Source organism: Colossoma macropomum, unplaced genomic scaffold (genome assembly GCF_904425465.1).
Source record: "Colossoma macropomum unplaced genomic scaffold, Colossoma_macropomum, whole genome shotgun sequence".
In the NCBI taxonomy this organism is placed as follows: domain Eukaryota; kingdom Metazoa; phylum Chordata; class Actinopteri; order Characiformes; family Serrasalmidae; genus Colossoma; species Colossoma macropomum.
The window spans coordinates 26,622,716-26,638,155 of record NW_023494794.1 but is presented as its reverse complement, the minus strand read 5'-3'; the positions used below and the strand labels follow the sequence as shown (position 1 = coordinate 26,638,155).

General features: G+C 37.4%; 1 protein-coding gene across 1 annotated transcript; it reads right to left on the bottom strand.

Moving 5' to 3' along the window:
* Positions 1-691: 691 nt before the first annotated feature.
* On the bottom strand, positions 692-13,793 carry LOC118815127 (PR domain zinc finger protein 12-like). Its single transcript, XM_036581064.1, has 5 exons — positions 13,562-13,793; positions 8,542-8,732; positions 7,042-7,197; positions 5,342-5,456; positions 692-1,137 (listed from the first exon to the last, which is right to left on the bottom strand). The coding sequence occupies exons 1-5, from the start codon at positions 13,791-13,793 to the stop codon at positions 692-694; spliced, it is 1,140 nt and encodes a 379-aa protein (XP_036436957.1).
* Between the last annotated feature and the right edge of the window lie 1,647 nt (positions 13,794-15,440).

Sequence of the window (15,440 nt, the reverse complement as noted above, 5' to 3'; positions counted from 1 at the left end):
ATAATTTATCTCCACTCATCAGCAGATTTACACAGACATAACACAAATGTGATCAGTGTTCGAGACCTCCATAATCACCATCAAGCCCATATTAGGAACTCTGAGTCCAAGCTGGTGGAATAGAAGGTGAGGATGTGGATTTATAGGGCATTAGATTGGAAGAAGGAGGGGTTTCAGGCATGTTCCTCCCCTCAAACTTCACTTATAACACAACTACATTAGGAGACGTCCTTTCATGCAAATTATGCAATTAAGAGGATCCAGTGACGAAATGTATCAGGTTCGTTTACCACAGGTTGCGATGGCACCATTTGAACGCTATTCATTTTCCCCATAGAGAAAACCAGCTCAGACCTGGAGCTCCTAATATGGGCATGACGGCGACTACAGAATGATGCACAACCTAAGGAGCAGAAGAGGAGCTGATTGGTACGACAATGACGTAGGTGACAAGCGTTCCAAACTGCCTTGAGCACAGTGGTCCAAAAAATATCAAAATGCTCAAGATTGTCTCACTCGTTTCTACCATCACCACTACCGAAAGACGTGGCGTGTAAAAATATCGTATCTGACGAGCGCTAAGACTAGTACGAGTGTATCCTGGACACGGCTTGTAGACTAATGCACCCCATTTTGGTGAGGAATTAAAGTGCAACGATTGCTTGACCGTCCAGCCACGTGGCTGCACCCCTCAGAGCACCATGGTGGCTATGTGGTGCACCAGCGGGACCGGCTGAGCCATGGAGGCCATGCTGGTCATCTGTGGAGGCGGAGGCGAAGGCTGGTTGGCGTCAGGGTTAGCCGGCCGGTGCCTGGCGCTCTTCTGGTGCGCCCGCAGCCCCGCCAGCTGCGAGTATGCGCTCTGGCAGACGTGGCACTTGTAGGGGCGCTCGCCTGTGTGCAGGCGCACGTGGTTGCGCAGTGTGGACGACTGGCTGAAGCGGCGGTTGCAGAAGCGGCACACGAAGGGCTTGTCCAGCGTGTGGATGCGCATGTGTGAGCGCAGGTTGCTGCGCGAGTTGAAGCCGCGGTGGCAGATGACGCAGCGCATCCGGCTGGCCGCAGAGGAGGAGGACGAGGAGGAGGAGGAGGCAGGAGGGGAGGAAGAGGAGGCACTGTCACATGAGTGGGAGTCATCTGGGAGCAGAAAGAAAAGACGTAAAGTCAGTGATATATGGAGCAGAGGTGAGGGTCACTGCTGAATATTTAATGAGGGGGCAGGGGGGACATGGGCTGTCCCCTTTTTTGAAATAATACAAGATAATTTGGGGGGTTGTGGGACGGTTGATATACAGAGCTGAGTTGCAAAAGAGCTGTCAGATATTAATTATCATCATACAGCTGTTAATTACAGTTTAAAACTCCAATTAAGGCCAAAACAGATGTTGGTTTGCTTAGTTATCGTCAGTCAGGGCAAAAAGAAAGAAGCTCAAATCTGTTTTGGAATCGTTTTAAATACTTCTTTACTGTACTATGATTATTTGTTGACTTGTGCCATAACAGCTATTAGTCTGTTCTATTTCTTCTTTCACTCTATTTAGCATTATTGATGTATTTTGCAAAATATTTACACCAACTTGCAGACTTAGAAAGCCAAATTATCTCTCTATACTGGCAGATAATATTGCTTGTGTCAAGCTTATTTCTTACAACAAGCAAAAACGTCAGTTCTTAGCAATTACAGACCAATCTCTAATCTCTAATCTTCTGTTTTTAGGTAAAATAATTGAAAAACTAGTCTTTTACGGCTTAACGACCTCTAAAATGAACACAATATCCATGAAAAATTCCCGTCTGGCTTCAGAGCAAATCACAGTGTGATGCACAGAATGATCTGAGAATAAACGTTGATGCGGTTGATGTTTCAGTGCTTCTGCTTCTGGATTTAACTGCTGCATTTGATACTAGAGACCACAGAATACTTCTAAATCCACTTGAGAACTTGGTTGGCCTTTCTGGAACAGTATTAAACTGGGTCTCTACACATTTAACTGGAAGACGGTACTTTGTAAGCATGGTAAACATGTCTCAGATAAGCTTGATGTTCTCTGTGGTGTACCACAAGGCTCTGTACTGGGTCCACTTCTGTTTTCTTTGTATATGCTGCCACTTGATGGGATTATTAAGAAGCATGACATCAATTTTCATAGTTATGCAGATGATACACAACTGTGTATAACTGTAGCTCCAGACAATGTCAGTACAGTAGACAAGCTGGTGATATGTCTCTCCAGCATTGTCAGCTGGATGAACAGCAATTTTCTAAAACTTAATGCTGACAAGGCAGAAATAATTATAATTGGTAGTGAAGCAAGGAGGGAAAAGGGGTGTGGAAGACTTGAAAATCTGGCTCTACAAATAAAAACTGAAGTTAGAAATCTTGGTGTAACTCTAGACTCTGATTTACGGAGACCTGCTGGTAACATCCCATATAACTAAAAGTAATGCGTGGCCACATCTTATTAACGCATGGGAACGAGATCCTAATGCCTGGCCATGACTTAGTAAGGCATGGGAATGAGATAATTAAGTCGTGGCCATGACTAAGTAAGGCATGGGAACGAGATCATGCCTAACTTAGTTGTGGCCAAGCATTAGGATCTCGTTCCCATGCCTTACTAAGTTGTGGCCGCACATTATTTTTATTTATACAGGGGGGATCCATACTGATTTAAATTTTAATCCATATTAATAATCATAACCTAAACTTTTTTTATCATTTAAGTAATGTAGCACGAGTTCATCCTTTTCTCTGTCTGCAAGATGCTCAGAAATCGGTCCGTGATTTTGGGTTTTCTCGACTTGTCTACTGTAATGCTTTGCTCATAGGACTCCCTGCAGGTACAACCAACAAACTGCAGCAGCAAGAATATTAACACAGACTAGACAAGGATCATATTAGAGCAGTTTCAGCTTCACTGCACTGGCTGCCTGTCTCTTTTAGAATCAGCTGTAAAATTTTACTACTGGTTTTTAAACCTCTTAATGGTTTAGCAGCTTCATACATTTCTGAGTGCTGATAGATGAAGTTGTAAATCATGTTTTAAGAGCATCTAGTTCTGGGATACACTACCAATAAACACCCGTCTGCTCCTTCTGTCAGTGTTTATAACAATAAGATAAGCACATTTCTTTACTTTAGCGTTTAACTAGTTTTTTCCTTGTTTTTACTGGAATATTACTTTTTTACATTCCTGTTAGTTGTATTTTTGTTGTATTTTTATCTTGTGCATTTTAATGTTAGTTATTATTACTATATCCCCTTTTCTGCTATTGCTTTTACTGGTTGCATTTTTATTATTTGTTTATTTTGTTTTTGATTATCTTTTTTTCTCTTCTTTCACTGTTTTTACTTTGTATTGTGAAACACTTTCAGCTGCATTTTTAATGGATGAAATTATTATTACGTTTTATATATACATATATATATATATATATATATATATATATATATATATATATATATATATATATATATACATATATATATATATATATATATATATATATATACACATATATGTTGCTGTCGGAAGTAAACCTCATATCTCCATTTTTGTCACCTTTCAGTTTTTGACATAATTTTAAAATACCTGTTGCTTTTTACATTGTGTGTAAATTTCATGATGAATGGACAAAAAGAAACGGCCCAGAATTACTTGGAAAAGACGTCTGGTTCCATTGACTAACATTAAAAGTAAACTATGTTTTTTCCTTCTCCTGTAAAGTTACCGTTTTGGAAATAAAAAACAATATACATATATAATTTTTAATTAAAAAAAATAATTTAATAATTCCAGAATGCGAAATATCAGATATACCAACTAGATTTAAGTTTATTTCACTTACTATCAAGTCTCTTGTTTAAAGTAAAAGTAAAAACTTGAGGCCAAAATTCCCTTTAGATGTTTAACCCAAGTCCCCACTGGTCTTTATTTCTGTTATTTGATTATAACTTTTCTGATTGATAGAAATAAATAAATGACAACTTCAGTTTTGAAAGTCAATAATTAATAAAGGAGTAAATAAAATAATAAATAGAAATATAAAGATATAAACTGTATCAGAGAGCGTCCCAACACTGCTCTTCAACACGTCTCTGACTGTTGGAGGAGCACAGTAAATGAAAATGCAGTGTCTTCTACCACCACTAGAGGGTGCACTTGCACAGAGATGTGTGAGATAAGAATGTCTGTCAACGAAAGCCCAAAAGCACAGAGTAATTAAGTGATTAATGGGCACTGAAAGAAGGCTAATGAGTGTAATTCCTCAAACGTCCCTGACTATTATCAGCTCAGCGCTCGCACTAATGCTGGTGAGAAGACACAAACACTCTCTTCCTCACACACAGCACACACTCGCCAACCCTCTACTGCACACATTGTGACAGCAATTAGAAAAATATTCAATTCACTTTTTTTGCATGAAATGTTTTTTTCGGACCTGTTTATCAAATTAATAAACATAAAAATTAGTAGTAATAATGTGTGCAGGGGTCTGTTTTGAGTGTATTGCCTTGAAGCAACATTGTGCGACAATGGGAAGAAATGATATCGAGCCGTATTCCCTGAAGTGGTGAGACCTGGCTGGTGACTGACTAAATCCATTCCATCACACAATGTTGCTTCTAGGCAACAAGTATATTTCTGCAAATTCTCAAAAAAATTGATACTGAACGTTTAAAAAGAGGTTTAAATGTGCCCGCTAAGAGACAGTATGACCAAGCACATGCTTTTTATTGACTTACTCAAACTCTTCTCTTTGTTGTTAACCCTATTATTGTCTTTAAATATGCGTAATGTTATTGTAAAGTGAGGAAAATGAGTTTGTTGCCCTGAGGCAACATCATGCAGTAGAGGGTTAATCACTGTATCAGCTTCACTCCATTCAGTTACTCATTTCCCTTCAGTCAGTGAGAGTCAGCACGTCATTGCTGAAGTGCAGTTAATGTCTATATTAACATATTTTCAGTTCAGACGACCATCTGTTCATTTAATTTCAAGTCAAAACGGCTCTTAAGAACACATAATTCATTTATCAGGACTGTTTAGGACCACTTGGAAAACGCGACCAACTTCTAGGACTGAACTTTGGAGATGTGGAAAAATATCTCTGCAGATTTCATTGATGAACTGACAGTGAGTGTCCTGAAAAGAATGGACGCTGTAATAAGGCAAAGAGTGGACACACTGAACACTGAAAAATGTTCTGATGCTGAAAAATAATCTGTACTTAATGGTCATTTTGGCTGGACGTTAAGTAAATGAAGGGCGGTCTTTGACTTTTACACAGTGCTGTAGGTCAAACAGCTCCCTCTGGTTCATTTTGTGAGCGCACTCACCATTTCTGCTCTTTTTCTGAAGCTCGTCCTCTGTGCCAGGAACGCCGGGAATACCCAGGAAAGTGTTGTGGGAATTTCCGTACCAGACGAGCAGCTCCTGGTCCGGAGGAATGGTCTGCGAAAAAAGACGAACGGTCCAAATGAATAAATAACCGGGTCAAATGTTTAAATGTAGTCCGTGAGGACGTTTGATTTGGCCCACCAGAAAGTCCCTCGACCCCTCCCCCTCCTACCCCAACAAGAGGACATATTTTATGCTATATATGATTCATTCAATTCTATATTTTAGGAATTTTAGAAGGAAATTATAATGTAGTGTAGCAAAAGTTTTCATTTCATTAAAAACGTTAACTGGTGAGGAACAGGGCCGCCCAAAGTGAGGGCATTTCATTTGGTCAGAAAGTTACCCAAAGCCCACCAACTCACCAACACTGCAAGAAAAAGGCATCTCGTCACGTGAAATGATCTTAAATCCAGTCGATATATCTAATATTTCCCATTTTGAGATGAGTGTGCACTTATTATATTATCTGGCAGATAATTTTGCTGGTTTTAAGCTCATTTCTTAAAACAAGCAAAATTATCTGCCAATATAGTGAGATAATTTTACTTCATAAAATTACCTAAAACAAGTAAACAATGTCTCGAAATAAGATATATAATCTCAAATTATGCATTCATCAATCTCAACAAGAGAAATATTAGATTCATCAGCTTTATTTAAGATAATTTTACCCCACAAGACACCATTTTTTGCAGTGAATAAAAGAACAAACGTATTTGTATACTATATATAACTGAGTCATTTCTGTATTTTTGAAGTATTTTAGAAAAACATACATAAAAATTATTTCAATAATGAAATCCACTTTTGAAAAATTTAACCTTCCAGATGTCTTTATTTTGGCCCCAAGACTAAAAAATTGGGCACTCCTGATCTAGAAACCTCTTCCACGCCTTAACAAACCATGGACCTGCCAGTGGCCCCCTAGTTTTATTACACATGTCTATAACCTATGAATAGCTCCATTCGTTTGAACAGAAGTCCCTGTAGTTACTGAGTAATAAGCCTTATGAAATAAACCTGAAATGTTAAGAGGGTTAAACATTAAAAATGCTCTACAGTCTTCTTCTTTCAGTCCACTGAAAGGTTCTTCGGAGAACCAAGAGTGGTTCTTCGATGGTTTTGCTCCAAAAACCTTATTTTTAAGGTATGTTTTTTACGTTTATTTAACTTCATCTGAAGAAATCAGATGAAATCAGGCAAGACGGCCCAGAGCTGAAGTTGTTGAGGGCAGTCCTCCAACGTGAAAATGGAGTGCGTTGCCATATATTTCAAAATCACCTTGTTCTGAGTTTATTAGAAATACCTACTTTGTGCCTACATGCGCTGGCCTTTTTATCGGAAACACCTACCCACCATACCAATGTGCTTCACTCTACAGCAGACACATTCATACTACCACACCTGATCCACACATACGACCATGTCAGTGTCACTGCTGTGCTGAGGGTGGTCTGCCACCCAGGCAACGGTCAGCGGTGGTCCTGTGGTGGTGGAGCGTCTGGTGAATTGTGCCGTAACAGATGGTAACAAGTATCTACAAACCTCAGTGCTCCTATTTGGTGTTTCTGATAAAATGGCCAGTATCTGTCGTCTCTAATAAAGTGGTAACTCTGAGCGTTTGACCGAGTCTGACCTCCACGGCCTTGTAGAAGATGCTGCTGCCGATTTGCACCACCTCCAGGTTCTGCTCCTGCTCGTTGCGTGCACACTTGATGTAGGTCATCCAGCTGCGCTGGTCCTCCTGGCTGGCGTCGACGAAGCAGCGGACGGTTCCGTCCTCGTTGAACACCTGGACACAGAGGAGGAGCATCACAGTCAACGACACAAGCAGTTAGTCTCTAAAGAGCTGATTATTGTGCATTATGGGTAACGCCTCACAACCACTGCATGACACTGTACACTAACATCAGAGCATCTTCAGCTCCAGACTGCAGCGTCACTGACATTCAACCTAAAAAAGGCCGAAAGCAGTTTAACTGTCTTTAATTAATCAGGTTAATTTATTGATTATAAAGATCTAAAGTGAAATAACAGCTCAGATGAACGAGAGCAATATTTTTATCAATACAAATCTCAGATAATCTTCAGACTCCGACTGTTTCTGCTCTTTATAATGTAAAATCTACTTCATTCACTACATGAACCCGCCTTGTGGGTTTATAACACACCTGCATATGTATTTATTTATCATTATTTCATTCTTTGAGATTTTTTTTTTTTGTATACTTCAGGTTATTATTTTTCTCCTATACTTTATTTTATTTTATATTATTGTTTTTTTGTCCCATATTTTTTTTATTTTGTTTTGTTCTATATTTTATTTTATATTATTTTTGTCCCATATTTTACTTCATTTTATTTTATTATATTCTGTCATTTTTAATTTTATATTCTTTAATAAATAAAATAAATACCTAAAAAATAAATACTATAAAGTATTTTATTTATATAAAATGTATGTATTTTTTTGACCTATATTTTTTTGTAAATTACTGTTTTTAATTTTATATTTTATTTCATATTACTGTTATTTCTGTTATTACTGTTTATAATTTATTTTACTTTATGTTCTTGTTTTTTTCTTATCCTTTATTTTTTAGTTTATATTGTTGTGACTGCTGCGTTCTGTATGTCTTTGTACTTGTATTTTCTATTTGAACAGACCATCAGTCTCCTCAGTGTGAAGTATAAGTGCGTATATGACAATATATTACATCTCAGAATCATTTCAATATTTTACCACCATATAAGTGCTTATGGATCTTATTGTAATGTATAATAGCTGTGTTGTTTTCCACATGTACACTTTTAAAAATAACACTTTCTTAAATGGCGCTTGGCTTAGACAAAAACTTTAACTGGTACAGAACCTTTATGTTATGTACAGCTTCTTTAAACTGGTTCTTTAAGGAACCTTTAACTGAAGGAGTCCTTCAGGGAGCTGAAAGTGGTTCTTCTGAGTCGTCGCTCTAAACATCCCTGCTCACCGTCTTATTGTTAAGACTGTAACTGTCTGAATTTCCTGTAAAGCTCCTCTTTAAAAAGAAACTGCACTGGAACATCTACAAGACTCCAGACTGGACTGTGACTGACCGTCTCTGTGAGTTTATGGACGTTTGCTGTAGTTTCTCACCTCCCACATCAGGTTATTGTTCTTCAGCAGGTCGACGTGTTCGGGGGAGACCAGGCGGCCGGTGAAGGGGCCCATCTCGGTGCCTGCTTTAATCCACGCTTTGGAGAAAATGCCCAGGCCTTCTCCAGGAACGGAGCTCTGAGCGATGATCACCTCACTGGGCAGCACCAAGCTGGACAACTTCTGCACTTCTGCAAGAGGTAAAACACAACAAACATGAAAACATAAATGTGGGGTTTTATAAGTTAAAATATTTCACACATGATGCACGATTCATGAAAAGCTCTGTGCATCGTGACGTGTTATAATAATTACTTTATATTTGACTGTTATAGCTTTTTTATCGCTGCTGTCAGAACAAAATCTGGTATCTCCAAAATGGTAACTTTACAGGAGAAGAAAAAACCTACTTCACTTTTAATGAAGGTCAATGGAACCAGAGTTTTTTCCAAGTCATTTTGGGTCGTTTCTTCTGGTCCATTCATCATGAAATTTACACACAAATGTAAAGGATAACAGGTATTTTCAAATTATGTCAAAAACTGAAAAATGACAAAAATGGAGTTATGAGGTTTTGTTTTGACAGCACTGGTATGCTCTCTCTCTCTCTCTCTCTCTCTCTCTCGATATATATATATATATATATATATATATATATATATATATATATATATATACAAAACTTCATATCTCCATTTTTGATGATTTTCAGTTTTTGACATTTTCTCTGGTTCCATTGATTTACATTATGTTTTTTCCTTCTCCTGTAAAGTTACCATTTTGAAGATACAAGGTTTTGTTCCAACAGCAGCGTATAATATATATATTGTATATTATAAAGGTAGCAATATAGAATTGATATTTTTATATTTTATATAAATATTTGTATTTATTTATATATGACTAATCTCTTTTTATACTGTATATATATATATATATATATATATATGAGTGTGTTACAAAAATTATACAACAAAAAACAATATTTTGATATTTCTTTTAAGTGTGAAGCTCTACAGTGACACATATCATGGAAAAAAATCATGTATTTTTTTTTCTATTGTTTTCCAATATGTATCTTATCTTCCTTAAAAACGTATATATTCCTGAATTTTCACACAATGTAAAATTGTCAAATGTAGAATGTATAAGTGCTCAAATGACTGTGCTAAACTAAGATCATTTGAGATTTAACTCCTGTTTGGAGAAGATAAGATTTTAAAATAACTCAGGAAAAGAGAAAATTGGATTTTTTTTTTATTAGCATTTAAAAGTCTTCCTTTACATTCATATCCACAGCCGTATTAAAGTAGCCTACGATAACAGTTAAACGGTCATTGTGAACCGGTGCACGATACGAAACAACAGTTTTGCAGACGGTGTAAATTAAACTCGCTCATTTTAATGCCGCTCACGAAATATTACATCCAAGCTAATTTAGCCATGCTTAATTCAATTAACCGCTCAAAATGGGCTTGAATGTTTGGCTCCCCAGAAAGCTTCACACAAACTCACTCAGATTCGTTCAAGAGCTTAAGGAATGACACTTGCCTTTCTTGAATGTCACAACCAAAGCATTCGGGGTTTTTCAGCATTATTGCTATTACTATTATCATTATTCGTGACGACGAATGAGACCCGAGAGAGGTTAAACGGTCCTCCATTAATCGGCGTCCAGCAATTTGTTCTGCTTCCCAAAGATATTCATTACTCTCCGCTGGAAAGGGAGCGGCTAATTCCAAATTCATTATCCTTTTTAAGGACTTTGTAGCAATAAATTTGCTCTGAATGAAACGGGAGCTTGTTTAAAGGACCCGGGAATTTCACAAGAAAACACTACAAAAAAAAGAGAAAGAAAGACAGAAAAGAAAAGAAAGAAAATGGCAAGGCGATTAGCTGGCTGCCACGGTGTGAATGGCAGTAGCATTAGCCTTCATGGTGCATTAGGGGAGGAACAGCGAGCTTTTCAGGCCACAGAAAGAGAGAAAAAGGCCCCCGAGCTGCCAAAAGAGGAAAAGAGACTGTCCAGAGATGGATGAATACGAGATAAAAAATGGGGGAAAAAAAGCAAGGGACATCTCAAAGAAAATGTGGGTGTTGGCTGGGGACGGTGGGGGATTGGAAGAGGGGGGTGGGGGGACTCTTATTTTTTTTTTCTTAGCCTCAGTTTAAGTGGAAACTTTTCTCAGGTCAAGCACAAAGTTAACCAAATGAATTTAATGCCCTTCTTTCTTTAGTCAGCAGCAGTTACACGCCTAACAGGCCTGGAAATGGAGGGGGTCAGAGCGCTAAACGGGTTAAAGGAGCTCAATGGAGGGGAAAGAAAAGGGACAAAGTGGGAAAATAGTGGAGAACAGTAATGCTCAGACGCACAGAGAGCTTGGGAAGAAAGTGAGGACGGTTCCCATCCAGATATCTGATATAATAGCCACGTTGTCGGACGAAAACCTTGTATCTCCATTTTTGTCGTTTTTCAGTTTTTGACATAATTTGAAAACTCCTGTTACCCTTTATATTGTGTGTGAATTTCATGATGAATGGACTAAAAGAAACGACCCAAAATGACTTGGAAAGATGTCTGGTTCCATTGACTTCCATTAAAAGTAGAGTAGGTTTTTTCCTTCTCCTGTAAAGTTACCATTTTGGAGATACGAGGTTTTGTTCCAACAACAGCGATATGCACTTATATCATAAAGGGTCAGCATATATTTTAAAATATACAGTCATATAAGTTGTGCACATTTATGCGAGTATAAAATATTGGACATATATTCATATATATGGATCGTACATATATACCTGATAGGTGGGTGAACACATGCATATACATCTGATACATGGTTAATTACATCCCAGTGCAGGTATAATTGGTACTATGTTACACACTTGCATTCAAATATTAAATAATTTTAAAATGTCAGGCAATCATATTTTCATTTGTTTCATTTTAAATAATTTTATTGCATAGTTTAGTTTAGTTTTGCAGCTCTTGCACCAATTGTCACTCCATTAGGACGTCTGTGTATAAACACCTCATTATATAACATGAATCTGGTACATATGAGTAATATATGCCACCCATATATGAATGTTGTGTATCATATAATTATATATAGGTGAATATATATGTTACACATGTTTATATATATTGATACATGGCTGAAACACATTTCCCATTTTTGAAAATGACTCATTTCAAATACATTGGCATACACACACACACACACACACACACACACACACACGTCCATATGTGACTAATACAAGCTGGACACAAGGGAAATCCCTATTTGCTAATATATGTCATATCTATGATATGCATATATTGCAATATATCATATTTGCGTGTGTGTTGGGGTGTAAATAAAGTCCTCACTCTCTTCTGACAGGAGTAGGTCAGACCTCACTGAGCCACTTCTGTGTAAAATAAGCAAAGCAGTGTCTTTGTTCAAGCTCACTGTGGTGGATCAGAACAGATAACCTACACTTTTACTAGGCTGAATTACTTTTTTTGTTGGAACAAAACTTCGTATCTCCAAAATTGTAACTTTACAGGAGAAGGAAAAAAGATACTTGACTTTTAATGGAAGTCAATGGAACCAGAAATTTTTCCAAGTCATTTTGGGACGTTTCTTTTAGTCCATTCATCATGAAATTTACACACAGTGTAAAGAACAACAGGCATTTTTAAATTATGTCAAAAACTGAAAAATGACAAAAATGGACATTGAGGTTTTGTTCTGACAGCAGTGATATACTCATACTCTATATGTTCATTAATAAACATATTTATAGCCTATTTTTGGATGTAATTTCATACAAATGTCTAACATTTACAGTGAGACGTTCCTTTTTCACATTTTAATTCACATTTAATATCTTGTGTCATATTTCTACATTTTAAATTCAACTAGTTTAAATGCAATACAGTGCAAGATATAGAACTATAGAACATCCACTTTCTGTCAGTTCACTTAAAATGCATTATGAACCAGAAATATGGGCTGTAAACAGATAAAGATACAGGATGAAAATGAATAAAAATAGAAATGACAATAAAAACAGTTAAAGCTGTGGGACAGCAGATGAACGATGTGAAAAGAAGTAGGAAGAAATGACTAGAAATGGACATAGATGATTGATGTGATGACAACAGAAATAGAAACGTACCAGAAATAAGTCTAGATGTGGGATAAGAATGCAAATAGAAAGTCAACCCTCTGTTGCACAGTGTTGCCATATGGCAACAATTATTTATTTCAATTTTATTAAAAAGCAGTGATATAAAATCTCTATTTTCCTGTTTAATTGTGGAAAAAGGGTCTTTTACTTTGAAAGGACAAATACTTTATGACATCATTATGACATGTTCAGGAATTCTTATTATGATGTTTTTATTACCATACATTCCAAATACCAACTGAAATTGTATTAATTTCCAATATTTGTAAATATTGGGTTGCACATTTAACTCAGTATAAGTTGGATTTTTGGACTTGTTTTCAATAAAAGGATGTTTTTTAGAGAAAAATTAGATTTTTTTTTTTTTAGATATTATGGTGCTACTTAAATACCACACTTAAATTTTTTTTTTTTTTAAATATTTCCATTATTTAAGCAATTTTACATAACATAAACAAATTAAAACACATTTTTGTCAAGTTGAAGTAATAATTCATGCACTATTGGGTTAAATAGATCTAAACATGATCTGAAGAAATAGAAAAAGTTAAGAGAAATTGATCTAGAAATAGATCAAACTTAATAGAAATGGACCATAGAAACAGAGAGATAGATGTGAATATGGAAAGCCAATAGAAATGCAGTAGTAATAGATGTAGATATGGGATGAGAAAAGAAGAGAAAGTTAAAGAAAGACACAGAAACGTGAGAATAGAAGTAAAAAGTTAACAGAAGTAGATCTGGATGTGCAACAGCAACAAACTGATCAACAGAAATAGTTTAAAGGAGCAGAAATAGATGTGAAGCAGCATCGGGTGCATTTGTAGCTCCAGCCTACCTCCAGCGAAGGACTGTGCGAGGACCTCGGCCGTGAAGGCGGTCTTGGGGCTGACGCTGTGGTGGTGCTGGTGGTGCTGCTTCTCCTCTGCTGGGTGCTCCCCCAGCACGTTCCTCCAGCGTCCGTACAGAAAGCTGTGCAGGATGTCGGAGGTGATGATGTCGCAGAGGGAGTGGGTCTGAGGCTTGAACCCGGGCTTCATCATGAAGTCCGCCGGCAGCACCGAGCCCATGGCAGAGGCTTGTGAAAGAGAGAGGAAGGGGAGGTAGAGAAGGGGGCAGCCCTGCTCCTCGTGGAGGAGAGTGAGTGTCCCGCTCTGAGGCCGGGGGTGCGCTTATATTTGGCTGGGTTCAGCCCCCTCGCTAATGAGTTATTAATGGCACAGCCCTCCCTCCTCAGAGTTGTTTCCCTTTGAAAGAGAAACCCTCTGTGGAGCAGACAGCCCCCTCTGGAAGCCCACAAACAGGGCGAGCGAGTATGTGAGTGAGTGGAGAGAGAGAGAGAGAGAGAGAGAAGGGGGGGAGAGAGAAGTGGGGGAGAGAGAGGCGGAGAGAAGGAGGGAGAGCAGCTCAACAGTTGAATCTCTCTCTCCTTCTCTCTCTCAAAAGGTAACACGTTAAAAAGGCAGTTTATTCTAAAGTGTAAACAACATATATTGTGTAAAAGTATTAATAACAATATATTTCAAGAAAATAAAGGTTGTAAACTATATAAAAAAAATGTTTTTGCTCTGTTTGCACTCATTTGTAGCAGCAATAAAAGGTCTAGATTTTGTCTTTATCAATAAATAAAGCTATATTTTTAATGTATCTCATATTAGTAAAAATATTCATTATCATTTTTATTATTTTAATCAATTAAATGCACAATTTAAAGGGTTTCCCATCAAGTTTGTGTGTTTTTTACAGATTTTTTTGAAAAATGGTGTATTTTTTTTGTTTATCCTGACCTCAGCACTCCGTACAGACGTGTAACTGCCTGGTATCTGTACTGCTTTGGCTGAAGAAGCTTTACTGCATTGTTCTGCTGCTCCTTTATGTTCCTACGAGGGGATTCATATTCATAGGGGTCTGTATGAAGCCCTCACGTTGTGTCAGTGCCCAGTTTGCTGCGTATGCATTCAGCTTTTCTTCTCCGCAGTGATTCCCTCCATCTCTCCTGCGCTGCTGGGCTGTTTCTGAGCGCTCCGGCGGGGTGAACATCTTTATTTTGTTCTATTCAAAGCCCCAGCGGCGCGGTGCGGAGCAGAAAGTGGTGCAAAATCAATCCTGCACGCTGTTCCTGAGGACGGACTGACAGCCCTGCGCTGGCATGTGAATGACCAGGAGAAGAGTGGACGGCGGAGAGGAGTGAAAGTGAGTCATTTAGTCAAGCTGTGCGGTGATCTGTTGCTTTTTTATAGCAGCACATAGAAGTTTATGTTTAAGTTAAGTGTAAATGTTTATAATAATGCATACATGTTCTGTTAATAATAAGAATAATGACTGAAAAGCAGATTCCCCTGATGCTTTAGCTTCAGCTCATATAGAATAATTAAATTATTTGTTAGTTGAGCTGAAAGAAAACAAAAATGCAATAATGATTATCTGATAATATTAGTATTATAACAAATTGAAACACTGTTGTGCAATATGTATATATATATTGGATCGGAACAAAACCTTATATCTCCATTTTTATCATTTTTCAGTTTTTGACGTAATTTGAAAGTATTCATAGTCCTATATATTGAATCTAAATTTCATGATGAATGGACTAAAAGAAACGGCCCAAAATGACTTGGAAAAAAGTCTGGTTCCATTGACTTACATTAAAAGTAAAGTATGTTTTTTCCTTCTCCTGTAAAGTTACTGTTTTGGAGATACGAAGATTTCTTCCG

Bases quoted from the DNA above. Each gene is read 5' to 3' on its own strand.
- LOC118815127 (XM_036581064.1), bottom strand. From the start codon at position 13,793: ATGGGCTCGGTGCTGCCGGCGGACTTCATGATGAAGCCCGGGTTCAAG. The intron at 8,733-13,561 runs GTAGGCTGGAGC...TACCTCTTGCAG, and splicing joins CGCACAGTCCTTCGCTGGAG to AAGTGCAGAAGTTGTCCAGC. The intron at 7,198-8,541 runs GTGAGAAACTAC...CTCTGTGTCCAG, and splicing joins ACAATAACCTGATGTGGGAG to GTGTTCAACGAGGACGGAAC.